Below are 27,722 nucleotides of genomic sequence, written 5' to 3'. Positions count from 1 at the left end.
CGATATATTCATGCATTTCAGAAAATTAAGTAAGAGTTCTGAAAGGGTTTTTTTTTCACCCTCAGCAGCATGACATACCACCAATGCATGGTGTGGCCACAATTTCTTCCTCCTCTGAAGCATTGTGTATGAACCACAGTAGAATAGCATGCATTACCTACTGTCACACCCATCCACACAGCTCTGCAAGTGACCCTCCTGAGGGCCAAAGCAAACTCGGCAACAGAGGCAAAGCAGCGTAACATTGGCGTCTGTCCCCAGCTCGCCTTTCCCCTTCTGTTGTGTATGAGAACAAAGATCTTAGTAGGTACGTCTGTATTATCTGACACATTTCCTTCGCTTCAGCACCTAAGGCTGTTGGGTCACATGAAAGGGTTTCATGCGGAGGATCAGCTTACAGCATGGGGAAATCCTTCCCTTTAGCACCTATCAGTACATTTGCTGCATCACGTGACGTGATCCAACGGCTGCATTGTTTCCCTGTGGAGCGTGGAGTTCCCCAAGTGCTTTCGCACTCATTTACACTATATTGTTGGAATCAATCCAGCTTCCTGCGCTTCAAACTTTTGCTAAGCGGTGAGTGGGAATCATTGGTTGGTAAGTTTTTCCACACTCTTATTTATTTACGTGTCCGTTGCTGCTTGTTGTCTGTTTTGCTGTTGAGAGCGGGCAGTCACTCCTCTCCCTGTTGCCTGCAGAGCACTGAAGCCAGGAGTTCCTCCCTCAGCCCCACACCCATCCTCAGATATGACTGATATGGGTTTGGCAGCACGCTTCTCCACCGGGAGCTGGGAGAGCCTTATGTAAAGAACACGAAGTGCATTCACCGAGTTTGCCTCCAAAAATCATAAATTATTCTCCTACTGTCTGTGCTTGCTTACTAAGAGAAAAAAATGCCCCAAGATCAACTTACTACTGTTCAACATTGCACCAAGAAAAATCTGCCTCAGCAAGTTGCAAGGATTTTCTGGAATTACACATTTTATAAAAAGCTACATATATTTCTTTTTTCGTATGTTGTACAGAATACTGATAGTTTAGAGAAGGCAGTAATTTATATTTCCTTGTTTCAGCTGATTTTTTTCCCAGATGAGGTTTTCTCGCAATTAACTGCAATTCACTATTCACTAGTAAAATGCTTATGCCTTTCATATATTTATTATCTGTTAAATGTTAAATGCTAAATTTGAAATGCTGCACATGGGAAAATATATAAATACCGCATGATACAAAGTTCTGTTTAATCAGAAGCGTGCAAAATGTATTTGATATTTTATCAAATGTGTAAAATGTGGTATTTAGCACATGAAATGACTGAATGCAGATTTCAGGTGTACTCAGTGACTAAACTTTTACAAGTTTGGTGGGGACTGAGGACAATCAAAGCTTCGAAGATTAGAGATGAATCAACTCAGGTGTCAAGGCAGTTGAGTTAAACACATAAATAGTATGTTTATGTGGGAAGAGCGATTATAATTGTGGCATTTAACTAGGACAGTGATACAGGATGACAGTAACAATCAGAGTCCTTATAACAAGTTATTTTAGAGATCAAACAGACTTTTTGCAATGTGGTAGACTTCATACTAAACAACATTTGTATTAGAGTTCACACTCTATATAATAGTCATCAAGGCATAAGTAAAATGGATTAGGGACTGGCTAACACATTTCCACAGGTATTGGTATTAAGACTAATACTAGTATTTTTGTTTGATATGAAATTAAAGATAAACTTATTTTTTTTTAATTACATGAGAGCATAACAGTTATACAGAGCACAGACACACATAGCTACATTTTGTGCCAGGAAAGCTGAGAAGCTGAGATGTACTTTAATTTCCAAAGCTCCCACCATTCCTATGGGGATACAGCAAAACCATGCAGCAGCTCCCTTCTGGCCTGCACAGATGAGTTTCTTCTTGGGAAAACCAGGACATGAATTGGAGGGAATCACAAGTGGCCAGGGCTCTTTTTGATACAGAATTCAGCTATTACCAGATGCAGGGGAATCCTCTATAGTTACCAGAGTATTTGAGACACAACTGAGATAAGTTTAGTCCATTTAAATATGTATACTGAAAAAACAAATTTTACACTGAGGAAAAAGAAGGAATACACCTTTGATAGATGAGGTCCCTTGAAGGGGGTCAAGGGTCCCAGTAGACAAGAACATCAGTTCTCTTGCAAAGAACAGAGTAAAAATGAGTATTAGACAACTTAGGCCTTGGACAATAGGAAGGTCTCTGTGTAGAAGGGAACATTTCCTCTGTATACAGCATTAACATGAGTATTACATACAGCTCTTGTATTCACCTTTATTAAATTATACTAAACAATTTCAAAACGTGTACAAAAGAAGCATAAAAGTAATATGAGATACTGAAACTTACAGGGATTTATGAAAAGGAACAAGGAAAATGCAGGTCTAGCAAATTATTCATATCACATTACTGTTACTATAGCATAGGATATTGTGGTTTTCATTTCTACATTATTATTTTAATGAAAGTAGCTTGGCTGATAATATTGCAAAGGAAAAAGACCAAGCCAAACAAGCTGGAGAGTCTAACAATGTTGAGAGAGCGCCTTCATGAGTCAGCATATTGCTTAAAATAACTTTACATTAAGTGCAATAACATAATAAGGAAAATGTAAATATACATGAATATATGAATGTTCTAACACAAGTAATAATAGCACTGCACTTTAAATTTTGCTTTCCTAAGCCACCAATATAGGCAGTTTAACATTTTCCACAGTAAATACTCAATTTGCTTAAATCTTAATTTTATACTCAAGAGTAAAGATAAATCTAAATTATTCAAGACAACACATCAAATAAAAAGCTACTTCCATAGAACATATAAATGTTACAGGTTATGTCCAGTCAGAACTATTACCTAAGTGTAAGAACAGAGAAAGTACTGTAAATTCCTCAAATGCCAAACACGTAATAAAAAGAAGGCAAAGAAAAATGTCTACTGTTCACTACTATTTTAACTGGAATTTTTAATAGGTCATCATTTATGTTAAGAATCATCTTACCGAACATTAGGCACTTAGATATTGATGGCTAGTACTACTTAGTTAAGCTCCTCCACATAGTAAGTTCCTCTATAATCAATCATCTATAATGCATTCCTATTTCTAGAGGGTGAGTTGTTCCATTTCAAAAGCTGCCCAGTACCGTCTTTACCTACTCATTCCGCTTTGATAACATATACTAAACGAGTTGAAGTCAGATTACCTGAAGCCCCATTCTGAGCGCACTTGTTCCTAAGCCTTTTATAGCTGGACAGCCTATGTCCTCCTTGTCCCTCATGCTAGGACATCGTGGCAGATACAGGGCAAATAGGCTGTAACATCCTCTATAAGATTTTCCCGCACAGCAAAACACAGGCCATTAGAGCTTTCAGAGTTCCTCAGTAGGTTGAAATAATAAGGGATGTGGATAAAAGATCTGGAATTTTGGTATCTCAAGAATGCAAATATACACCAATACTAATTTCTCTGTAGGAAAACCAATGTAGATCTCAATCTTCAAAGATCTAATCAAATCAAAAGGAACTCCTCAAATATTTGGTTGACTTCAAATGACTTTTTAGATAAAATGGGCACATATTATGGAAACACATGGAAATGTTAATAACTTTCTTCCTGAACAGCCTCTGGCTACAGTAAAAAATAAAAGCAGTTATTCCAACACATTACAGATTGAACACAGCTTAGTTTAGGCCACAGAATGAAAGGGAGAAAAACTTTAAAAAGAAAAAAATCACTGAGCGTGGGCCCACATATTGGGCTACTTTACTATTTGTAGTATTTCTAGAAAAAAAAAAAAGCTCCTTTGTCTGGAACAGATTACCCACTTTGTAGCTTTGTTAGGTTTGTTTTATGTGCTACTTTGTAACCCCACTACTCCAAGACGCTTTCTTAGTTCTGCTGCCTTCTTCTCCAACTGCTGAATGTTCCAGTGCCATTGCCTTTTATTTGAATGGAGTTTGTTCAGTTGGCAATGCAAACGTTTTAGAATAGCATCGTATCTTTTATTCTGTACCTAATAAAATAGAATAAAATTCACTTCGAAATTTCTTTCAAGTAAAACTGTTTACAGAGGTGGGTTCAGCTCACCTAACTCTGTCTAAGTGTAGATTCTGATATTTGACCAAGTCATTCCACATTCACTTTAGAGTTACTGAAGAGACACAGACACGTAGAAAACAACTCGTCTGACTGATTTCAGGTATCTGCTTTAGGACAAAATGAATTGTGTCTCTCTTTCCCACTAAGGGAAAGAAAAGCTCTGTCCTGCTAAGAGCTTAAGTGAGGAGTTCAATGTGAATATCTGCTTTGTAGATGTCTAAACTTTAACAGAGTAAATCCCAGCCAAAGAGTCAGCATCTCACAGCTGGGGCAACCCTTTGTACGTGGAAGATTTCAGGCTCCAGAGTGAGACGTGAGAAAGGAAGAAATTTTAATTCTTTGACAAGCGTGTTTAAGTATAAATTAGCATACAAATGAGATAACCCAGATGGCTGTAATAGCACTTAAAAAGGTATGTTTCTCTTAGAAAGGCAATACTGTGGCAATGCAGTACTATATCAATTTTTCCCCCATTGCTGCCTTATATGAAAAGTGGTTGCTGCAGACAACCCTCTGAAGATTTGCATTATGAAGTATAAAAGCATGAAATGTTCACTATAATAAAAATTGAAATAATGGGTATTCACTTAACGAATATTTGGGCTTACTTACGCTAGTTTGAATGGCATATGAGTGGTAGCGTATAATTATTCTTGTGTCTGCTTATGGAAAGGTTATTACACTGTATTTAACACTCACATGACAATGTACAGCTGCATCAGAACTACAGCATTGCCAGTGACTTCCTGCGAGTCTTGCTGCCCAAATTTCATGTATAACTAACTCTTACCCTCACTAATGTTTTACAAATTACACTGCCTAATTTTAGTGGTGATGGGTTGTCTTTCTTCATGTTGCCTGGCTCTCCACTACAATCCTTCAAAACTTTTTGGGGGATACTGTCAGATTCACTCATCTGAATGAGTGCATGCAGGATCTGAACATCACTAGGACTGTACAAAAGACCCTGAAACATCTATGATCAATATTATCTGCTTTTTTTAGAAATGTGTCTCTGGCATCATTATTGGGAACTGTCTGGCATATCTGATGACGCAGGGAGCACTCATCTGCTTACTGGAGAGAGGGGAGGCAGAATATTGCTGTTTTTACTGGGCCTTGTGTACATATAAATTAACCATTAGAAAAAAATGTTTGGCCACTCATGGAATCTCCATCACTGGGGTACTTCAAGGACAGGATAAACAAGCATCTGCAAAGAATAATACAGCTGCAATCTCATGTGGGGGAAAGAGCCCGAACCCCTGCCATGGTCAGGGACATATTTCACTACATCAGGTTGCTCAAAGCCTCATCCAACCTGACCGTTAACACTTCCAATGATGACAACTTCTCTGGGCAAACTGCTGAAGTGTCTCACCAGCCTCATTGTAAAAAAAAAAAAATCTTCATTATGTCCAATCTAGATCTACCTTCTATCAACCATTTAAAACCGTCACTACGGGCCCTGGTAAAAAGCCTTTCTCCATCTTTCTTAGAAGCACCCTTATATTGTATATTCAAAGGCTGTAATAAGGTCTGCCTGGCACTTTCTATTCTCCAGGCTGAACAACCCCAACTCTTTCAGCCCTTCTTCATAGGGGAGTTACTCCAGCCCCCTGACCATCTCTGTGGCCCTCCTCCAACAGATCCACGTCTTTCTTGTGCTGAGGGCTCCAGAGCTGGACGCAGTACTCCAGGTGGGGTCTCACCAGAGTGGAGCAGAAGGGCAGAATCACCTCCCTCAACTTACTGGCCACACTTCTTTTGATGCAGCCCAGGATACAGTTGGCCTTCTGGGCTGCAAGTGCACATTGCCAACTCATGTCAAGCTTTTCATAGAATCATAGAATTATAGGGTTGGAAGGGACCTCTGGAGATCATCTAGTCCAACCCCCCTGCCAGAGCAGGGTCACCTAGAGCAGGTTGCACAGGAACACGTCCAGGCGGCTTTTGAATGTCTCCAGAGACGGAGACTCCGCCACCTCTCTGGGCAGCCTGTTCCAGTGCTCTGCCACCCTCAAAGTCAAGAAGTTCCTCCTCATGTTTAGGTGGAACTTCCTGTGCTCAAGCTTGTGCCCATTACCTCTTGTCCCATCACTGGGCACCACTGAAAAGAGCCTGGCCCCATCCTCCTGACACCCACCCTTTAAGTATTTACAAATGTTGATAAGATCCCCCCTCAGCCGTCTTTTTTCCAGACTGAAGAGACCCAAATCCCTCAGTCTTTCTTCATAAGAGAGGTGTTCCAGCCCCCTAATCATCTTTGTAGCCCTTGGCTGTTCCCTCTCCAGCAGTTCCCTGTCCCTCTTGAACTGGGGAGCCCAGAACTGGACACAGTACTCCAGGTGCAGTCTCACCAAGGCAGAGTAGAGGGGGAGGATGACCTCCCTCCACCTGCTGGCCACACTCTTCTTGATGCAGCCCAGGATGCCATTGGCCTTCTTGGCCACAAGGGCACATTGCTGGCTCATGGTTATCCTGCTGTCCACCAGGACTCCCAGGTCTCTTTCAGCTGAAAGGGCTCTCCAGCAGGTCAGCCCCCAACTTGTACTGGTGCATGGGGTTATTCCTCCCCAGGTGCAGCACCCTACACTTGCCCTTGTTGAATTTCATAAGGTTCCTCTCTGCCCAACTCTACAACGTGTCCAGGTCTCTCTGTATGGCGGCCCAGCCTTCCAGTGTGTCAGCCACTGCCCCCAGCTTTGTGTCATCAGCGAACTTGCTGAGGGTGCACTCTATCCCCTCGTCCAGGTCATTGATGAATATATTGAAGAGGACTGGACCCGGTACTGACCCCTGGGGAACACCACTTGTCACTGACCTCCAACTAGACTCTGTGCCCCTAATCACGACCCTCTGAGCTCTGTCTTTCAACCAGTCATCTATCCACCTTACTGTCCATTCATCAAGCCCACTCTTCCTAAGCTTCCCTATGAGGATGCTGTGGGAGACGGTGTCGAACGCCTTGCTTAAGTCAAGGTAGACCACATCTACCGCCCTCCCCTCATCTATCCATCCAGTCATGCCATCATAGAAGGCTATCAGATTAGTCAGACATGATTTCCCCTTGGTGAATCCATGTTGAGTACTTCTGATAGCTTTATTTTCCTCCACATGCCTTAAGATGACACCCAGAACGAGGTGTCCCATCATCTTTCCAGGGATGGAGGTGAGGCTGACCAGCCTGTAGTTCCCTGGCTCCTCCTTCTTGCCTTCTTTGAAGACTGGAGTGACACTGGCTTTCCTCCAGTCCTCAGGCACCTCGCCTGTTCTCCAGGACCTTTCAAAGATGATGGAGAGCGGCCCAGCAATGACTTCCACCAGCTCCCTCAGCACTCTCAGGTGCATCCCATCAGGGCCCATGGACATGTGAATATCTAATGGACCTAACTGATCTGTCACTCAGTCTTCCTCAATCCAAGGGAACTCTTCCTCTTTCTACGTTACTTTCCCCAAAGCCTGGGACTCCTGAGGGCTGGGCCAAGCAGGAATGACCAAAGCAAAGAAGGCATTCATTAACTCTGCCTTCTCCGCATCCTCCGTCACCATGGCTCCTGTCTCATTCAACAGTAGGCCCACAACTTCTCTGGTCTTCCTTTTGCCTCCAATATACTTAAAGAAGCCCTTCCTGTTGAGCTTGACATCCCTTGCAGGTTTAATACCAAGGCGGCCTTGGCTTTCCCTGTTCCATCCCTGCACACTCTGGGCAGCATTTTTGTAATCCTCCCAAGGGGTCAGTCCATTCTTCCACTTACTGTAAACTTCCTTCTCCCACTTGAGCTTTTTCCTTCATCTACTAATATCTCCAAGTCCTTCTCTACAGGGCTGCTCTGAATCAATTCATCACCCAGTCTGTATTGATATTGGGGACTGCCCCAATCCAGATGCAGGACCTTGCACTTGGCCTTATTGAACTTCACGAGGTTATAAGGAGGACAGTTACTTTTGGTCCATGTAGTGCCAGAAGCTGAGAATCCATGCAATGTGTAAATGTCCTATGACAAGTGCGGAAGTCTTGAGGTACAGTTAGTCTGCAGATTAAAACACCTAGCTTTAGAGGTGAATATGTGACCTACATGTCTACATTCCTGTTTTGATCAATAGAAATCTAGCCAATGCATGCTATAGAGTCTAGAAAGACCAGATAATGCAGCTCATCCTACTGTAAACACCTACATATGGCCAACTGAATTGATCTCTGGGATACATCAACTGCACTGACTACACCTCCAGTGATTATAATGGAAACCTGTCTGACTCCTGTGTAGTCATCTGCATTCAAATAGCCACATTTAGGTGTTGGCAGTCTGTAGCTGAATCCCACCAGTGCAGCTCAATGCAACCTCTTCCATGCGTCAAGTTATCTTAATTAATTCCCATGCTTGGCTTGAGTATTCTTTCCTAAGTTGTGCTGAGGACTGCTGGGTATCAATGTCTCTGCCTGTCCATTGTCAGTTTTTATATTAAAAATTGGATTGTTTCCCAGAGAGCTCTTAATAGAAAATAATACCCAGAAAGATGCCATTTTAAAACCTACTTCCTTCCAAGACAAAAAGATCATATAATCCAAACAGAGGAACACGTTAACCTTCACTATTTAATTAAATTGCTTTCAATAACATAACAGAACACTATTTTTAGGCCTGTTTTCACTTTGGGTTTAGAGAACTTTCTTAGGAGGATGTTGCCTTGATAATAAAACGTTTTCTCAGATGCTGAATAGCATAGACTTATTATAAAGTGGCTGTGCTTTGCTTTTCACTTTAAAAATTCTCTGCTGTTCCCTATTACATGACAAATGATTCTTTTTTCCTCCTACATTTTACAATAGGCAATAGAGCTAACCTTAGATCAGTTAATCTTTATATTATCAAGCTTTGCTCATTAAATTTTCTGGCATTTATTTGAACTAACAAGATAAATGATGTGAAACTTCCAAACTAAAAATTATCTAGGCATATAAAGTATTTTAGTAAGGAACAAAATGTAAAATATAGTTCAATTATTTAAAAAGAGAAGGTTTTAACTATTTATCAGAATTTTATCTCGGCAGCTAATTAGGAGCTGCTGTGTTATCCCTAATTTAATGTCAGCTTAAATTAGGGAGATTCATGGGAAGTCCTATTTTCTTGGCGCAATTGATTCTCCCATTGATGAGTTACCAGGAACCATGAAACAAGTCATTAATAATCAAGTCAGCAATGAAATTTAAAGCATTTTAAAAGTATTACAGAAATAAAAACACGTGCATTTTGCTTTACTACCATTCAGGACATCATTCCAAAAGTTCACAGCCGAACTCCTTCTTAAAAGACTTAAGAAAAAATGTTCTTAACTTCAATTTTTCTCATGATAGCAATTAAGTTCTTAATTTTAGAAAGACTGTCAGTATCAAGAATTTAAGATAATATGGTTACTGTATGTACTTATAATAATAATAATAATGCATGGCCAGGAACAGTGTGTAAAGTATTTAAACTTCGTTTACACTATCTATATTCTGTCAGGAGAACTGTAATTATATTTTATTCAAATGACTCACCTCAATTTCTTTTCTAAGCCTGGCATGCATTTTTTTCTCTTCTTCCAGCAAATCTTTTTTTTTATTGATGAACTCTTTCAATGTTGCGATTTCCCTTTTTAAAAGTGTAATTTCTTCCTGCAGACGTAAGTCAAGATACATAAATCCCCTCCTTAAAAAGTTGCACAGTACATCTATTAAACATATTAAAAATGTCCCATTCCATCATGTAGAATGAATATGACTTTTGTAATAATATACACATAACAATGGATGATGATTTTTTAAAGTTTTTTTTTTTACTGCATACTGAAGTCAGAATTTCTTCAATTAATGTAGCATTATAATTTATCTATATTCCCCATAGTAAGTCCCTCATGAACCGTAAACATATTAGACAAAATAAGCATATTAGTTAAACTGTGTCAGAATTATTTCACACAATAGGAAAAGTATCTAAGAGGAAATATAGTACCTGCACTTGTTTTATAACAGATCCTTCTGGATTCTGGAGATCACGCATTAACTCCTCTTTTTTTGTCTTTAATTGCTTAACAACAGCTTTCTTTTTAGCAAGCTCAATCATAACCGGCATTTTACTTTCCATCTCCCAAAAGAGATGTTTATGAGCCTTTATTTTTTCCCGATATTCATTATTTCTTGCAAATGTCATCTCAAACTCTTCTTGTATTGTTTCTGCATCATGCCTCAGCTTTAAATTTTCAGAATATAGAGCTCTGACTTGGGCCTCCAGATTTTCACAGTGATATTTTGTCACTTCTATGGCATCATCTTGCAGATATATTTCCCTTTCTGTTGTCTTCGTTTCTAATAAAATAGAATCCATTTCTTTTTCTAGTTCCTGAAACTTTGCCTGTAAAATATTTCAGTGTTCACTTAAGAACATTTTTTGAGAAGATACTAGGGTTAGATCTAGTTAAACACTGTAATTTATATTTTTTCAACAGTCTTCTTTTTCACTTGTTTAATGTGGCTTGAATGGAAGATAATTAGAGTTCCATTTCCTAAAATCATCACCTTAGAGGCACAATGAAAGAATACTATCTTAAACTTCTTCCCTTAGATTGAGTCTAAAATATGAAATAAAGTAACCTCGAAATTACTTTAAATTCCTCATATTTGCAAGATACATAGGACATGACAGATCAAACCCAGTCCTAATGTTTGTTTAGAGCCAAAATCTGGTATAGTCCAAATCAAGCTAAAAATAACTAATGATACGAAAAACACTTACAAACCCACACAAACACATAGATGGGTGTTTGAGATGATGGAGCTTAACCTGCCTGTCCTACTGAAGTTTTTAATCCCATCTTCATCACAGTAGTATTTGAGAGTAGGATTAATCCCAGCTATTTTAACCCCCTAAGAAATCGGCATCTAGTCCTAAAAAGGCCTCTGCATCTTCTCACTGATGCGAAGTGAACAAATTCAGGAAGTAGTGCTTCAACCCATCATAAGAAGTCTAAAATGGGAGGGCTGAATTGCTCCCTCGGAAATGTTTGTCTCTGTTTGTTGACTATGAAGGGAGTCTAGATGACTAATACGGAGTTTAATATCTGAGTTGTAGGTGATGTAAACTAGCTATGACGAATCCCACCCAAAGTAACAGCCAACAGTAGAGCATTAAGTGAGAGAATTAGCATTGTGATTTATGTCACCTATTATCTTTTCCCTAATGGAAGCAATATGAGTGCTATGAAATCTCTTACTCAATGTCTTTAACAGATTAAGACATCATTAACTGTTAAGAACAAAAAGGTTTGGTGTAACTTTTAATTTTGAAATCGGGATGCAGTTTTAGCAGGTTTTGTATGAGTGCCAGCCACCATTTACTGAGGACAGGAAAGCAAAAGATTTTAATGGCAAAGATCTTAAATTTTGGAAGTAAATTACTGTTTTCCATGTCTTCTGTGACATGAACACATGGGAATAGATGCAAAGATGAAAAAGCAGTTCTGCATTTTAACTTCAAGTTCCTAATTTTTTAACTTCACTGTTCTGCTAACAGTAATGTTTGTATGGAATTTCCTAGAGTTTGGGCTTTGTTGAAAGAAAAAGGAAAAGGCGTGGATGAGGAAGAAAATAAATGAGCTACCTTAATTACCTAGGGCTGTAAAGTTCTGTGGGGTTTTTTGAAAACAGATGCTTGTTTAAATTCTTTGATCACAAATTAATTGTTGCAGCATCATCATACTATATTATGAGATGGTATATAACTAGGAGAACGCTTCATGCAAGGTGTGGCTAGTCAATTGACACTCCTAAGCATTAAAAGTTATCTTTGTACAAAATTTCAAACATCATTTTAGTTGTAGGGCTATTCACAGACATTATAATTGGAACTCTACTATTTCCGTTTGCATTCTCCCATGCTCAAAAATGCCTGAATACTATTGTGTCTTTCCTCAGACTCAAATGTAAGTCTCCCAATAGAAATTTGATCTCAAAGATTAAATAATAACTGAAAGCTTCATAAATTCTATGAGATTAGAACAGAAATGGTTATACAGTCTTCACAAAAACTACATGTATCTAATGTTCTACAAAATATTACTAAATAAAACCAGTATTTAATGACTATTTAGGATACCCACATCAAACGCACAGAAAAAAAAAAAAGTATTTTGTATCAAAAAGGTGCCAAGAAAAAATGCTAAGTCTGGTGAAAATCTGCCAAAAATGATGCTTTTAAAATTTTTTTCCCCATTAATTTCTCAGGAAATCACCATGAAAAAGTCAAAGAGCTCTAACTTTTTATTGAGTTTTTGGGTGTTTGCTGTCTCAGTGTATTTTGGGCTTTGGTTTGGTTTAATTTTTCCAAATAAAAAAATAAAAGCTTCTGCTAAAACCTTAGTCTCAGTTATTTGTAAGGCTAGTTATTATAAGGCTAAGTTGCAGCCTTACAAATATCAATACACATACAGTTTTGGTGAAGCCTAAATGCAATATTCAGGAACAGAACTGCTGTTCTGAACACTTAAATGCAAGCACACAGAAAAAAGTAGGTACCATCAGCTTCTCTTGCTCATAGGAATACTTCCCCATCTAATGAAAAAAATTAAATTATCTACTCTAAATAAGGTTTATTACCTGCAATTGGAAAAGAATTGTTTTGCTTTTTTCTATCTCTGACGCTTGTGAATGCTGCTGCTCTGCAACTTGTTTTACAACTTCAATTAGTGATGGAGAATTTTGCTTGGCCATTTTAGACAAAAGTGCAGAACTATAAGGACACAAAAAAAGAAGTGAATTGTTTTATCTTCATTCTATTTAATTCCTCACTATTAATGAAGGAGAATAATATTAATGCCTTTCCTGTGGGATCCCAGATCAAAACATTCTTTAATTTGGTTCATTTTTTATAAACAAAAACAAGTTACTAATGAGTGGATGCCGAAAGCCAATGATTGAGAATTATAACTCTTTCTTGCAGAATTTTATAAAATCAACTATTGCAGTGTTCTGGCTTCTCTGCAGGACAGATCCTCAGTTTATGAATACAGACACAGATGTATTAAGAGCATCTTAAATGCATGAGAGCATGCTCTTACATTTAGCCTGAATATTTACATTATTGCAGTTACCATACTGGAAGTGTCTGCTACATTAACTATTAAACTATCCTTAATATAAGATAAACTAGAATGCAAGAAAGCTGTCAGACTAAGTCTGTAAAGATCCCCCCCCCAAGATTAGAAAATATTTAGTACTATTTTTGTATCATTTTGGATAGAATAAGCTAATCAAGAAAATCTGTATTGTTATATAAAGTGACATCAAACTCCCAGGAAAATGCAACAAGTCTGGCACATATAAAGCCCATCTTCAGGCCCAACACATTAAATGGCACTCAGATGACCCAAGGCGGCCAGTGGCATCCTGGGGTGCATTCAGAAAAGTGTGGCCAGCAGGTCAAGGGAGGTCATCCTCCCCCTCTACTCTGTCCTGGTGAGACCACAGCTGGAGTACTGTGTCCAGTTCTGGGCTCCCTGGTTCAAGAAAGAAAAGGAACTACTGTAGAGAATCCAGCAGAGGGCTACAAAGATAATCAGGGGACTGGAACACCTCTCTTAGGAGGAAAGGCTGAGAGACCTGGTTCTGTTCAGCCTGGAGAAGAAAAGACTGAGAGGGGAGCTCATCAATGCTTATCAATATCTAAAGGGCGGGTGTCAAGAGGATGGGGCCAGACTCATTTCAGCGGTGCCTGGTGACATGAAAAGGGACAATGGGCACAAACTGGAACACAAGAAATTCCATCTCAACATGAGGAAAAACGTCTTTACTTTGAGGGTGCCAGAGCACTGGAACAGGCTGCCCAGAGAGGTGGTGGAGTCCCCTTCTCTGGAGATATTCAAAACCCGCCTGGACGTGTTCCTGTCCAACTTGCTCCAGGTGAATCTGCTTTGTCAGGGAGTTGGACTAGATTATCTCCACAGGTGCCTTCCAACCCCTACCGTTCTGTGACCCACGAACTGTGCCTGAAGGTTTGTAGTCTTGACTAGGAAACCGCATCAATCATTTCATATTTAAGGCTGTTGCAACCGTTGTCCCGGCACCCCTCACTTCTTCCTAACCCCCTCAAGCGCTCCACACATCCAGGCAGGCCTGCCCCTGCCGCACGCAGTCCCAAACCCTCCAAAGGCACTGAAGGGCGAATCGAGCGATGCCAGGCACCCTGGCAAGACGAGGCCGCCCCCTCCGGCTACCTACCCGGCCGCCACCGGGGCGGGGAAAACGAGCAGCGCCCACCACCCCCTCACACCGCCACCGCCCCCTCAGCGGCGGCGGCTGCAACAACCGCCGCGACTCCGCCCCTTCCCGCCCAAACCGCCGCGCGCGCGGCGCCCGCCAAGGCCCGGGGAGCGTCGCGCAAGGGCCGTCCCCACCGCGCGGCGTCTGGGGACTTAGGGAGCGTCGGAGAACTTCAGCGAGGGAAGTCGAGCGGCGGGGAGCGGCGTGAGGGGAGCACGGCCCTCAGCGGCGGCCGAGGGGCACGGAGAGCCGGGAGAGGGGCCGGGAGAGGGGGCTGTCCCCGGCAGGAGACGGAGGAAGAACTGAGGGAACAGCTTATCCCCTCAGAAGTGGGTGCGTGCTTAGTGGTGGGGCCCGTAGCAGTAGCGCGGCCTGGCCTGCCCTGTGACCGAGGAGTTTTACTTCGCTTTTTTTTTTTTCCCCTTTTAAATTTCCCGACTTGCGTAATTCATTGTATTAAACTACATTTTCAGTCATAGTTTGTTAGTGTTTGATATACGCTGCAGAGAACATAAGTTTTGCTGGGCACCTTTGGGTTACAAGGAAGAAGAAAGGTGGCCCAGTTTCTCCTGTTTTATAGCCATGGACTTGTCTGGTGCCCACTCATGTTCCTCTGAACTCCAGGTTAAGGAATTTTAACCTAAATCCCACAATTTTTATAATATAATTGCTCATCTCTGCATACAATCTGTTTATTTCATCCTTTTTTGAAATGGCAGAAGTTGAGTATAATGCTTCAGCCAGAGCCATAATGTCAAACTGTCATTTTTCAATATCATTTTGTATCCTGGATATTTTTCTGACCTTTTCTTTATCCTTTCTCAGCATTCTGCACCAAAAATAACCCCAGTAATTATTTTTTCTTCTTTAGAAAGAAAATGGTTGTTTTGGTCTCCTTCCATCAAGTCCTGCTGTTAATTTTTAATGACCTAGTTCAGACACATTTGACAGTGGGGTGGAAAGCCTCAGAGCTTTCAGAGCAATCAAAACCGATTCCTGCAGCCTTCATGGAAATAGGTGTCTGGGTGGGTCTGGACAAGATCCCCACTTCGGTTCTCCTTGGGAGGGAGAGCCAGGAGGATTCAGCGCTCATCCCTCTGCCAGCATCTGCTGGAAGGAAAAGCAGGAGGAGAAACGGCAGGGGACTCACCAGGAGTGTTCTGGATCTGGCAGAAATGCAGGTTTCCTGGAGCTGAAGGGAAGGGAGTAACAGGGGACACAAGACAGCAATTCACAGGAGATCTGATTTTATCAATTCCTCTGTTCATGAAAAAATTACTTTTTTTTTCCTTGTCCTTTAGTCATTTACTTACCTGTCATGACTGATTTTAGCACAGTTGAGAAAACATATTTATTATCATATGACTCTTGGACAAAGCCTGACACAAATCCCTAATTCCTCCACTTGCCTTTTCACCTTCACGTCCTGTCAAAACATTCAGGCTGTTTTACAGAGCTCTGCGAAATTTCTGACTGCTGCGAGGAGAAATGGGTATCCTCATTTCAGGCCTGTGGCCCTGAAGACTGGCCTCTCATAACCTCTCTATCTGGATCCTTCTGAATATGCTTTTTCTTGACTGACTGCCAGATTCTTCACGGGAACATGCAGTTACAGCTCAGAAAAGGAAACGCTTTCAGTCTGCAGAAGTTTTCCTTAAACTTCGTTGTGTTCTTGTTCTGTTTTGCTACGCTGTACATTTCTGAATCTGTTTGAGATTATGCAAAGCCGATGCATTAGCACGTGTGATTACAGCAGTGAGCTACATGGCAGGGTTAATACTGCTTCCGTGTTTAATGCTGCCCAGGCACTTAATCATGTTGGTGCCTTTCAGTACAGTTTGTTATTTCCTGTGGATACTGACAGCAACAAAGCAGGGTCTCATCATAAAGAAGAAATACAGGTTCCCACTCCAATCTTACCTAGAATAGGAATTTCCATCTTGTACAAATCTGCTGCAAGACTGACAGTGAGAAGTGAGGTATATAAAGCTGGTAGTGTGCATTTATATCAGATGATACCTTTCAAGAGTTTAAAAGGATTGCCTACCTGTGTAAGTAAATTCCTGTGTTTTAAACTGAGTTTCTTTACGAGAACTGCATGTGTTTCAGTATTTTCATTGTGAGTGCTGATTTATGTTTCTTCAACCTTGCCTAAATATCCCTAAGTTAAGAGAGGCAGAAGGTTTTATTTTAATCCAATTTAAGAGGTTTTTATGTATTTCTTTTTTTCCCCCATTTTTTTGTCTTTGCTGTTGTTAAAATTTTATTGCAAATATGCTCTTATCCCAGTTTATTTGGGCTGCTTTAATGACCTGTTTGCGTTCTCTGGGAATCTTACTATGGCAGACGTTAAATATTTCTTGCCTTTTTAATTTTCCCCAAACAATATCAATTCTCTGTGCTTCTATAAGAAGATAAGGTGACCAGTAGGATTCAAAGGCGCAGGAAATTGCCGGCAGCCTTGTCTTGACCAGCAGTGAGCTCTTAGAATTAGATTTCTGAGGTTTTCAAAACTTGCTGTTTGGATCTCTTTCCTCCCTGAGCTCTCTCTTCTCTGCAGGCTGGTTTTGTTTCCTTCATTGTTTCTTCTCTGTCTTCACTTTGCCTTTCTCCTTTTCACTCTTGTTGCCCTCCCCACCTCTCCTCTTGTTATCTGTCATTTTCTTTGATTTTCTTGATGTCTGTGCAAGAGAATCTTTTTACCCTCCAAATGTTTGTACTGACAGAGTTTCAGAGAGTGAGCGAAACAGCTCATGGGTGGCCTTGGTTTCAAGTTTGTGCAAGTATTTGCCTTGCATTGTGTACTGAAATGAGCAACTCCTTAATAAATGCACTTAATCTTTCCTGATGTGGTTACACGCAGGGAGACTTTCCACGGAACACTGGGACTCTAGAGCATGTTACTTAAAACCTGAATAACCACGAATGCATTTCTCATAAGCTAAAACAGTGCTGCATTTGGCAAGCCCGTGTTTTGAGAAGGTTTTTGTTGGGGGACTTAGAAAGGTGTCAAAAATATTTATTACGACTATCAGCAAATTTACTTGTGACACCACTGACCTCAGTGGGACTCTGTGATGCAAAACTGGAAGGATACGAGGGTGAATCAGCCCCATCGTTTCTTTGTGTACATCCCAATAATTGACCCTGTGGACTTTTTGCAACACACAACTTAATAACAATGTAGGCAATTACCTCTCCCTCCGCAAACACTTTCCTTCCACCCTTTCTTTGGTGATATTTTTCCGGGGAAGTATGAGGACAACAGTGAACTCTGCTTACCTTCCACTACTGACATATCTGAAGTGGAGCAATAATCTGTTTTTCCACTACACCCCTCTGTTGTGCTGTCTTTGCTGGGGCTATTGGCTATACCTGGATTGGGATTGTGTCATACTCTTACAGGCCTCCCACAGAGAGTGTCAGGGTAGGGAAGGATATATCCTGAATTCCCAAGTCATGGTCTTTGACATGGGTCTGTTTCGACACTGTTTTATTAGCAAGCTGTTTTCTCTAGAATCTGTTATCAGCTGTGTGTAAATAATACTTTGAGCAAAATCAAGAGTCATAAATTCTTTTGCAGATGCTTTTATCTGCCGTCACACTTTGATACTTTTAGTTCACATGTTTTGATAGTCAATAATTAATCTTTGTAAGCATCCAACTTGCAGAAAGGAAAACATCATTTTCAGTCAGGATTATTTTTCTTCCAGTCTGGGGGAAAGAACAATGAAGAAAACACAGAATGTTTTCTGTAAAACCTACTCTGAATAAATGATCCATTAAAACCAGAAAGGTCTTTGACCTCTCATTTGAGTGTAGAAACTCTGGGAATCCATTTTCTACCATAAAATGCCCAGGAGGACACCAAGTCCACCATAGTGGTAGGCCTCAAGTACACACAGAAGCAGTATTTTTGCAGGATAACGAAGAGCTGTGAAGCCAGAGCATGCCTGTAGTCACAGCAGAATGAAGGCTTGGGGCAGCACAAAAGTGCCAGGCATCATCAGACACAGTTAGTTCTGGTAGCAGAGCATTGCTTTCAAAGACTCCAAAAATTCTCAAGTCCTTTCTTCCTGCAAAGGAATTAATATTCATGCATGATTTGTTACTGTGCAAAAAAAAAATAAAAATATGGTGGTGCTAAGGAATACTCTTGATGATTATGAGGTCCTACAACTGCATGTATTCCTCCTAGATCAGGCACGGTTCTTAGTCATGAAATCTGAATAGGTTCACAAAGCAAAGGGATAGAGTCTTCTCTTCCAGACCTCTGTGGGCTTATACTGGAAACTGAAAAATTAACAGATACAGAGAAAATAAAACACTTCTGAGAGGTTATGTAAAATACGCTCTCATAACAAGAGAGAGAGGAAGAGACAGATGGACAAGTTTCCACAGGTAGGCAGCTTACCTGGGCTTCAATCAACAAAGTCCAGAAAAGGCCAAAAAAAACCCACCAGCACTGGAAGACAAGCTGTGAACCCCACCAAGAGAAGCTGTGAACTACAGGATGATTTTGGCTTAACGAGCCTTGATTTCAGAGCGGAGAGTGCAGCTACCATAGTGAAAAAAAACTGAGGCAGGAATTTTTGCACAGTATTACATTCTTTTCATTTAGTTCTCTGTACTTCTTGGCCTACTAGGTAAAGTTTCAGTAACCTGTGCCGAGTTCCTGCGCCTGTTGAAAAGAAGAACTATACTGATCATGTGCCCCTCCACACAGAAGTCAGAAATTAGCAAGTCAATGCTTTTGGTAACACACAAGGGAGAAGTGCAAAAGGTCTTGTGGAGGCTTGTGGGAAGGACGTCACTGAGCTCGCAGCCCAGCACCCCTGGAGGCTGCCAGGAGGGGTAGCAGACATGAGCTCCACCTCACCCATAAGTGTGTAAAATGCCTCCAAAAAAAATTGTTGGAGAAACTCACGCAGTCCCAGCAAGCTGAGGGACCTCTGTATTTGGTTGCCCTCATGGGAGGTGGAGGAGGGCCCAACAGCCAGAGGTCAAGAAGATCCATTAGGCTAATGTGGGTTAATTGGTTCATTAAATCTAATGCTATGTACTAACCTTTTATCATCCCTGACCTGGGAAAAACCTGAGGTAGGCGGGGTGGTAGGGAAATACCTAAATACTTAAATAAATACATAGTAATTCCCATTTCTGCTACTTTTCTGTTGCTGCAATTTCTTGTGATGCAGTGAGGAAGTCCTAAAACAGTAATTACTGCTATGCCACCTGCTCTACACAGTATTACCGAGCGCATTGCCTTAATAGTATAATTTTGTGTTTGGACTAACGGTGCTGTCTTCCCTTTTTGTTTTTCATGTTTTGTTACTGACTACTTGGCAGTTGTAGGACTCTCTAAATATCCTGGAATATGGTGGAAGCAGTACTGATAGATCTGTTCAGCCTACCACCCTACTTGCAGAACAACATCCAAGGATTGCTACGTAACACGCTGGAAACTATTGAGAAATGCTTTTCCATCCCTGCTCCATTTGTTTATGTCATGTGTCGCCAGAGGCAGGGGAGTGAGAGGAATGGTGAAGAAGAGTCCTTCCTTCCAGCTCTCAGTGATTTTCAGAGTCTGAAGAAAAGACTGGAGGTGGTACGTTCTCTGACTACAGCTGCTGCTTTGTACACCATCAAACAAAGACTGGATGAAAAAGACCTAAGCATCATTAAAGTAATTCTCCCTACCTTAAGAAAAGACTTAATGAAAGTATATGTAGACCACCTCTTTACAGCAGTCTACCAGTTTGAATTTGAGGATTTACAGGTGGCATCTGATGGTGAAAACCTGCAGATAGCTGAACCTTGGAGTGAAGGGCAAGCGCTTCCTACGCAGGATGTGGCGCTCATCCGAAGTGAGATTCAGATGTACTTGGAAAGCCTGCCGAGCCTGAAAGGGGAGCTCACCATCCTCAGATCATCCCTGATCCCAGGTAAAGAGAATCCCAGCTAACAGATTTTCCAGAGACTGTTCGCAAGCATACTTCTTCAAGGGAATTGCCAAATGGGTAAGATTTGGAAATGTCTTCAGGCAGCAAATAACTCTGTATGATGTTGTAATAGGGCATCATGTCTGTAAAAGGGGGAAGTGTTAGCAAAGATACAGCAAAGTCTGCTCCAGGCCTGGGGCACAATCAGAAGAAAGAGATGGCCGTGTCTAGTGAGAGCATTACTGCAGACAGTAAAATCTCCTCCCCTCTGTGTGGGAATTACACACTTTGAGAGTTACCATCATCTTCTGGAAAGGCAGGACAGGAGTTTCTCCTGGTCTGCAGTCTCAGGCATGCCTGGTTAAGCAGACTGATGTCTCAGGGTCCCTGCCGTGGCATGACCCAGTTTACTGCAGCATGTCTCTCAAGCGGTGTGATTATGGGGGTCTCATGATTCAGAGGATTCAGGGGTATGCTACTGCAAAAATTTGGAACTGTCTTTCCCTAAAAATATGTCTGAAACAACCCAGAACCTGAAAGGAACATAAGTAACTTAAAGCCATCTTTGCCTTTGTTGTGCTTCAAGATTTTGACTGTGACTTTGTAAGGGTCACGCTATATAAAATAGATTTTGAATCTCAACTCTGATTATGTCACTAGGCTTGTCAGCTGTTGAGACAGCAAAAATACCAGTTGTGGGATTACCTTTCTGTGTTCAACTTTGCCACATGACCCCCTCCCCTCCATCGCCCCCAAAAGTAGTGATTGCATTTGGTGCGTGAGGCCACAATAAATGATCTGCACAGTGAAAACAGAGGATTATTCAATAACTGTAGAAATTTTCGGTGCTTTCAGTGTGCTTTAAAAAGATGTTTAAGATTCTGTTTAGTCTTGAGGACTAGCACTTTATTTGCCAAAAAAGCTTGGGAGATGCCGCCTTAGAACAATTGTTTAAAAATCTACTTTCATTTTCCTCAATGAGTTACCTCTTCTCTAGATTTTACACTAAAACTCTGCAAAAAGTCAGGCTAAATCTGCCAGTTCTCCTTTTTGTTCAAACCCCTCTATCTTGGCCTCAGGGGATTATGATTATGAGCAAGAAGGAAACTTAGAATCCTTAAATTTAAATGCCACAGCTAAATGCGAGGTAGAGCAAGACTCAGCTTGATTGGCTGATTCCAGGCCTCTTCAGTATAAAACCGTGTAATATCTGGACCAATCTTCTGTTGTAAACAGTTGTTTGTTGTCTTTTTTGCCTTTCCAGATGATATCTTCCTACATGGGTTCACCACAAGGATGGGTGGGATCTCCTACATACCAACTCTAAGCTCCTGCAATCTCTTCAGCAGTTCCAAGCGGAGGGACCCACAAGTTGTCGTTAAGGAAAATCTCCGCCGGCTAGCTAATGCTGCAGGATTTAACCTAGAGGCTTTTCACAGAGTCAAGGTATCTTATCAAACAATGGATTTATGTAAACAGGCCAGATCTTCCTTCATGTATCACTGGCTAAAACTGTAGGCATTATCCTTATCTTTCTCAGCAAGAACTTGTGAGAAGCAAGACAATTAAAACATTTATGCTGGCAGTGTATCTGTGGGAAAAGCCATCCAAACTATCAGCCATTTGGCACTACATGGAGAAGCACTGTTTCTTCCAAGTATATTCTAACATTTAACTTACCACAGAACAGAAGAATCAGATAAATGATCAGAGCAGTTTCTCTTAAAAGAAAAATACACCATCACCTCTATGGTGGCTTTCTACTGATACATCTGCATGGCATTTGAACAAGAGAGTGCCTGATTTCCACAGGTAATCAGTTGGTGCAGAAGAGTGTTTCATGCCAAAGAAAAATCCTTGTATTGGTCGGAAGTGGGGTTTTTTTGCTGCCATAAACATGTCCGTGTTCTGGTTTTGTCTTGACAGATTGATCACGCTAATGCTGTGTGTGTTATGGGAAAGACGGAGCCTGACAGCTATGATGGAATAGTTACAAACCAGAAAGGTGTTACGATAGCGGCTCCAGGTGCTGATTGCATACCCGTGCTGTTTGCTGATCCTGTCAGAAAAGCCTGCGGTGCTGCTCATTCTGGTAGGAATTTTAAGTCACGGAGATCAAAATAACTAGGAGACCACTGGAAAGGGAGTTTTTGACTAAGGATTACAAATTAGCAACCAAAGAACCAATGAGTGAGAATGAATAAATGGAAGATCACATAACAATATAGTTAGGTTTGTCAAGTGTAGTATAGTTAAGTTTGACCTGTTAAGTTTGTATCCTGCCAAAACAAGATTAGTGTTGAGAATAGTTTGTTTCCCAAGCTATAATTTTTTTAAAATTTTATTTTATATCTTTAATAATTATTATTTATGTATGTATGCATTTATTTTTCTGATCTGGTAGCCAAAACCAAATAATTTTTTTTGTGCCCTGTCTAACTTCCTGTGTAAAAAATGGCTATAAAGCCAATGCCCCCAACAATCATTTTGGATCAGTCTGATGCAAAATAAATGAGAATAAAACTGAAGCGGGGATGGCTAGCACAACCTGGAGTTATGTCTGATTTCAGAAGGTGTCCCAACTGCTAGGCTAAAATATGTATCCTGTGGTGAGATTTTCCTGCCGGGGCTGTTTCGTTTTGTAAAGAAGTCTGTATTTATGAGGTCAAGGAGAATGCACAGCTGAGAGTTTCTCCTCAGCTTTGATGCTAGTACATCCCTTGATAAGGTAGGAAGGTTCACCTCCACCTAGAACTTGTGAATACAGTTCAAGAACAAGTGAACACAAAACCTAATTCATACAGTTCTTCATACATTCAATAAATTAGCCAAAATAAATTTGATTTGTGAGTCGTCATAAGATGATCAAAAGTTTGACTTTCCTTGAATAAGGTTGGGGTGGGTGTGTGTCCCGCTCTGTGCCTAGCAAGCTGAGGTTAGAGAAAGTGAAAGGAATGAGTATTGTGGCATGTCTGTCTGGGAGGAGAGGGGTATGTTGTGGTTTTTAATGGGGAGAAGGGATGGAGAGAATGTTATCTACTCTTGAAAGTTTTAAGAGTTTTACATTGTAAGTGTTCAAACTAATTATTGTAAAATATTTAAATATTTCTCTGCCGCCTCTTCATTTTTCTAGCCCCTGACACAGCACACCATTCCCCAACCTACACCGCTGCCTTCTCCAAGCATACCTCTCAGCTCTAGCTTGAACTCCTGCCTTCCATCTTCCAAGTTTTGGCCTTCATTCCCACATCACAGTTCTTGCCAGGCTTCCAGTTATCTTGTTCTAAGTCCTTCCCTTCCTGTCCAACCCCACCTCAGTTCATGTTTAACTTGAACACATGTTGCTATGTATACAAATAAAGACAATTAGGTATAAGGTCATCTCAGTCTTTGGATGCAGAAAAGCAGAGGAAAAGTTACTAGCATATCCTGTCCTTCGCTATGACACACTCCCTGTGCAATTCAAAGACTTCCTGGGACTCAAACTGAGATATGAGAACTCAAAGTTGGGCTTTCTTCTATCTATTCCAAACAATGCCGAAGTGCAAAGCTTGGCTTTCTTCTATCTATTCCAAACAATGCCGAAGTGCAAAGCTTGGCATTCTTCTATCTATTCCAAACAATGGCTCTAGCTTGAGCCTTTTTTTTTCCTAAAATAACATGGAAACCACTTACACCATGTTATAAAAATACACTTCTGCCTGTAACACATTTCTGTTGTCATACTCCCATTTAAATGTTTCAAGCACAGAGAAGCTGTAAGGTATGCTCTAGTTGCCCAAACCAGAACAGTGGGAAAAAGGCAATTCTGGAATCCAAATCTAAACTCTTCTCTCAAGTTTTCATCTCCACAAAATTATATCAGCAAACAGATAGTTGTTAAAGTGTTGGGTTTTTTTAAAAAATAATTATTTATTATTAGATATAATTATTTATTTTAAGATGTAAATATATCTACTAATTTGTGCCTTTAATAATAGCATACATTTTAGTTACTGTAAAATTAAAGAGACAATTTATACAACTTGTTTTTTCAACCTCTCATTTCTCACAGGGTGGAAAGGCACATTGTTAGGAGTTTCTATGGCCACAGTAAATGCTATGGTATCTGCATATGGCTGTAATGTGAAAGATATCCTTGTGGTGCTGGGCCCATCTGTAGGACCTTGCTGCTACAAACTTCCTCACGAATCAGCGAAAGAATTTCACAGAATTGATCCGACGTGTGTGAGACAATTTGACTCTGCAAGTCCGTATATTGATATTAGAAGAGCAACACGGTAAGCCTGCTAAGTGAACAAAAGACTAATTCCACATTAGTTATCAATAATTATTTTGATATTGTATTGTCATCACGATTATGGTGATGGTCCTTACCATCTTAAAGCACTCTGTAGTACTTTGCAGATCAACAAATGATATCTTGGATGAATGGTATCAGTTCACTTTTGCTGGATTTCAACTATTATGTTACTGTTACACTTTCAGTTTATGGATTATAGACAAATGTTCAAATTAAATGTGGTTTTACTGGTTGCAGAAAAGCACTTATTTTAATCCAATACTGGAAGGAAAAAAAAAAAGAAAAGCAAATGGAAGTCCCAATCACAGTATTGTCACAGTTTGTTCAATTGGTACTTGAGGTGCTGTCTGAATGATAGTGTCTTAAGGAATGACAGGATTTACAAAAACTATTATTTTATGTTTCTCTTTCTTTCTTTAAGGATTCTTCTTGAGAGTGGTGGGATTCTTCCTGAGAACATCCAAGATGATTCTGTCATGGACCAGAACCAAAATATCACTTTCTGTACTGCATGCCACCCTGATAGATTTTTCTCTCACTTTCGTGATGGCAGTAACTTTGGGACACAGATTGGCTTTATATCAATCAAAGACTGAGATAGTATGTCTCTTAGAGTCGCATAGTATTTAGACAACAAGTCTGGTGCACTGACTGGCATCCTGCTCTCCTTGTAGAAATTCTCCCTCCTTCCTTTCACAGACTTGCAATAGGGAATTCACGGGTCTCGCGGTTCTCCTGCTTCCTCCTTTCCCTGCCATTCTGAGGCAAGAAGAAACGTCTAGAGTGTGGTGCCAATAATTCTTGTATGAGACAGGGTACAAAGGAAACAAGGGCAACCCGCACCAGTGACAAAGCCCTTCTGCAAGTCCAGGTGCAAGCTCCAATTTTTTTGGAGCCTTCTTGACCAAATATTTCCCAGAAACCTCATTGTCTTAAGGTGGTGAAAGCACAAAAAAACAGTCTTCATTAGCTTCTGGGTGAGACTTCTGAATGAAGTTAAGTATGGCATTACTGGTATAAGGAAGGGAAGCCTGTATCGCACATTAACTGTTTGAGAGCACACAACTTTGTGAGTTTCAGCTGAAGGTACGCCTTATGGAATTATGTGCGTGGGATTGTTTTTCTTATTTGGGTTTGTTTAAAGAAGAGCTCCAAAACACTTACATGACTTTTCCTGTGGAAAATAACTTGAAATTGAGAAGCAAGCAAGCTCCTTTGGGGCAGACATTGAAAATGTATGAACTCTCACCATTCTGTATTTTTTGACTGTAGAAAAAGTAGGACTAAAACTGTTAATATGATATGACATGTATGTTCATGTTGCCTTAGGATTTTTTTCTTTAAACTATTGGTGCTCTGCTAATGTCCATTGAGATGGTCTCAACAGTGCCCAGTTATTAAATAAATATCTAAGAAGAGTGAATTTAGCCTCAGCTAATTTTACTGACCAATAGTTGCCTTATCTATCTGTCTTACTAAGCAAATTCTAAGTGAGCACTGTTTTCTTTTGACGTAAAAAATTTGCCTGAAGACATTACCATAGACGTGATAGTTCCTGACACGTAGACAGCGAGAGCTTCCTAATGGTAAAACTATGCTGAGTAGCTTTCAGAGTTGCCAAGCACAAGCCTTGGGACAACTGTCCGCATGACGTAGTTTGGATTTTGAATTCAACGATCTTTTCCAATTCTAGGCCTTTATGTCCACTAGAGGTCAGTGCTCGCTCACGCTCCACTTCCATCCCTGGCTGCACTGTATAGATGGATTTTCAAACCACGCATTTTGCAAAGCACCGCGTGGCATATGCTGCCACTTTTGCCTCTACAGTCATCTGCCAAGTTATTCTAGTATCTGTGCTTGAAGAGTAATCTATTTTTCATTTTCTGGGGCTGTGATTCAGAGCTGACCAAATGAGAAGTTTCCTTGTCCTCTGGGAGAACAGACTTTTTAAAAAAGCTTTCTTTAACCTGTGAATGGTATTTCTCAGAGAAGAGCCTGGTTCTGTTACCCTCTTATTGTGACCATCTACCAAAAAAATGCTTCTTCCAACTCTCACTTCTTCTTTAGAAATATTATTCCTCTTTGTCTGCAGCACTGCAGTCCTTGACAATAAAAATTCTTACATTTTCAGTTACCTTTTAAAAACCTCACTGTCGTTTTCATCATTCTCGGTTTGTTTTGTAACTTCACTGTGGTGATGTTCGCCGCTGGGTTCAAACTGCAGGTTCAAGGTTCCAACAGGGGCAACACTCACACTCCTCAGTTCAGTGCTGCCAAGTGTGTTACTGCACACAAGCTGATGGTTTGTATGGTATGTATATGTATTATATGTATGTGTATTATTGACTTATTCCAAATATAGGATAGTATAATTGCATGGACACTGACAGGCTTATCTTGCTGCACTAGATACCCAACAACCTACCTGCACCTTTTAGTTCTGTCCCTTTGCCCTGCTCTCAAGAGGGGAGATTTAGATTAGATATCGGGAAGGAATTCTTTACTGTGAGGCTGGTGAGACACTGGAACAGGTTGCCCAGGGAAGCTGTGGATGCCCCATCCCTGGAAGTGTTCAAGGCCAGGCTGGATGGGGCTTTGAGCAGCCTGGTCTAGTGGCAGGTGTCTCCCTGCAGGGAGGGGGGGTTGGAATTAGATGATCTTTGAGGTCCCTTCCAACCCAAACCACTCTATGGTATCTAAGTGTAAACCACTTTCTGGGCACTGATTGACGTAGCAGTGGAGTAACTCATCTTTCCTTCTGCTGTATCTGCTCTGGGGGCAGTAGCACCACGTTGTCTTCAGTCCCTGCACCTGAAGCTCAGCCAAAGCTTGTCAGTCCGTGCCCTTCACTTAACCCTCTTCCCTTGGGGATTAAATTCATGCCATCAAAAGCAGCTGAGTTACTCGGTTTTGCAAGGTAGTGCTTGACAGCTGGAGCATCGCAGGTGCGCCCGTGCCTGCTGGTACCCCATCTCACCTCAAAGATGGTTTTAAAGTAGTGCATTTAACTTTGCAGTAAGTAGAAAGACCT

General features: G+C 40.8%; 2 protein-coding genes across 5 annotated transcripts; one reads left to right on the top strand and one right to left on the bottom strand.

Annotated features, from left to right (window-relative positions):
• Positions 1-464: 464 nt before the first annotated feature.
• Positions 465-26,776, top strand: LACC1 (laccase domain containing 1). 4 transcript variants are annotated; one of them, XM_063342832.1, is made up of 6 exons: positions 465-597; positions 19,796-20,391; positions 21,653-21,834; positions 22,315-22,480; positions 24,443-24,668; positions 25,113-26,776. In XM_063342832.1, the coding sequence occupies exons 2-6, from the start codon at positions 19,824-19,826 to the stop codon at positions 25,285-25,287; spliced, it is 1,317 nt and encodes a 438-aa protein (XP_063198902.1). In that variant the 5' UTR covers positions 465-597; positions 19,796-19,823; the 3' UTR covers positions 25,288-26,776. The 4 variants fall into 4 exon arrangements, with proteins under 4 accessions (XP_063198902.1, XP_063198798.1, XP_063198742.1 ...); XM_063342728.1 differs by having other exon boundaries at positions 474-576; XM_063342672.1 differs by lacking the exon at positions 465-597 and adding an exon at positions 16,325-16,497.
• CCDC122 (coiled-coil domain containing 122) lies at positions 3,896-12,910 on the bottom strand. The gene is made up of 4 exons (XM_063323236.1): positions 12,785-12,910; positions 10,146-10,544; positions 9,692-9,808; positions 3,896-4,060 (listed from the first exon to the last, which is right to left on the bottom strand). Exons 1-4 carry the CDS (start codon positions 12,896-12,898, stop codon positions 3,896-3,898), a joined length of 795 nt encoding a protein of 264 aa, XP_063179306.1. The 5' UTR covers positions 12,899-12,910.
• Positions 26,777-27,722: the final 946 nt, after the last annotated feature.

Source organism: Chroicocephalus ridibundus, chromosome 1, assembly GCF_963924245.1.
Source record: "Chroicocephalus ridibundus chromosome 1, bChrRid1.1, whole genome shotgun sequence".
NCBI lineage: Eukaryota > Metazoa > Chordata > Aves > Charadriiformes > Laridae > Chroicocephalus > Chroicocephalus ridibundus.
Note: the sequence above shows the minus strand (reverse complement) of the source record. Positions and strands in the feature narration are given on the sequence as shown.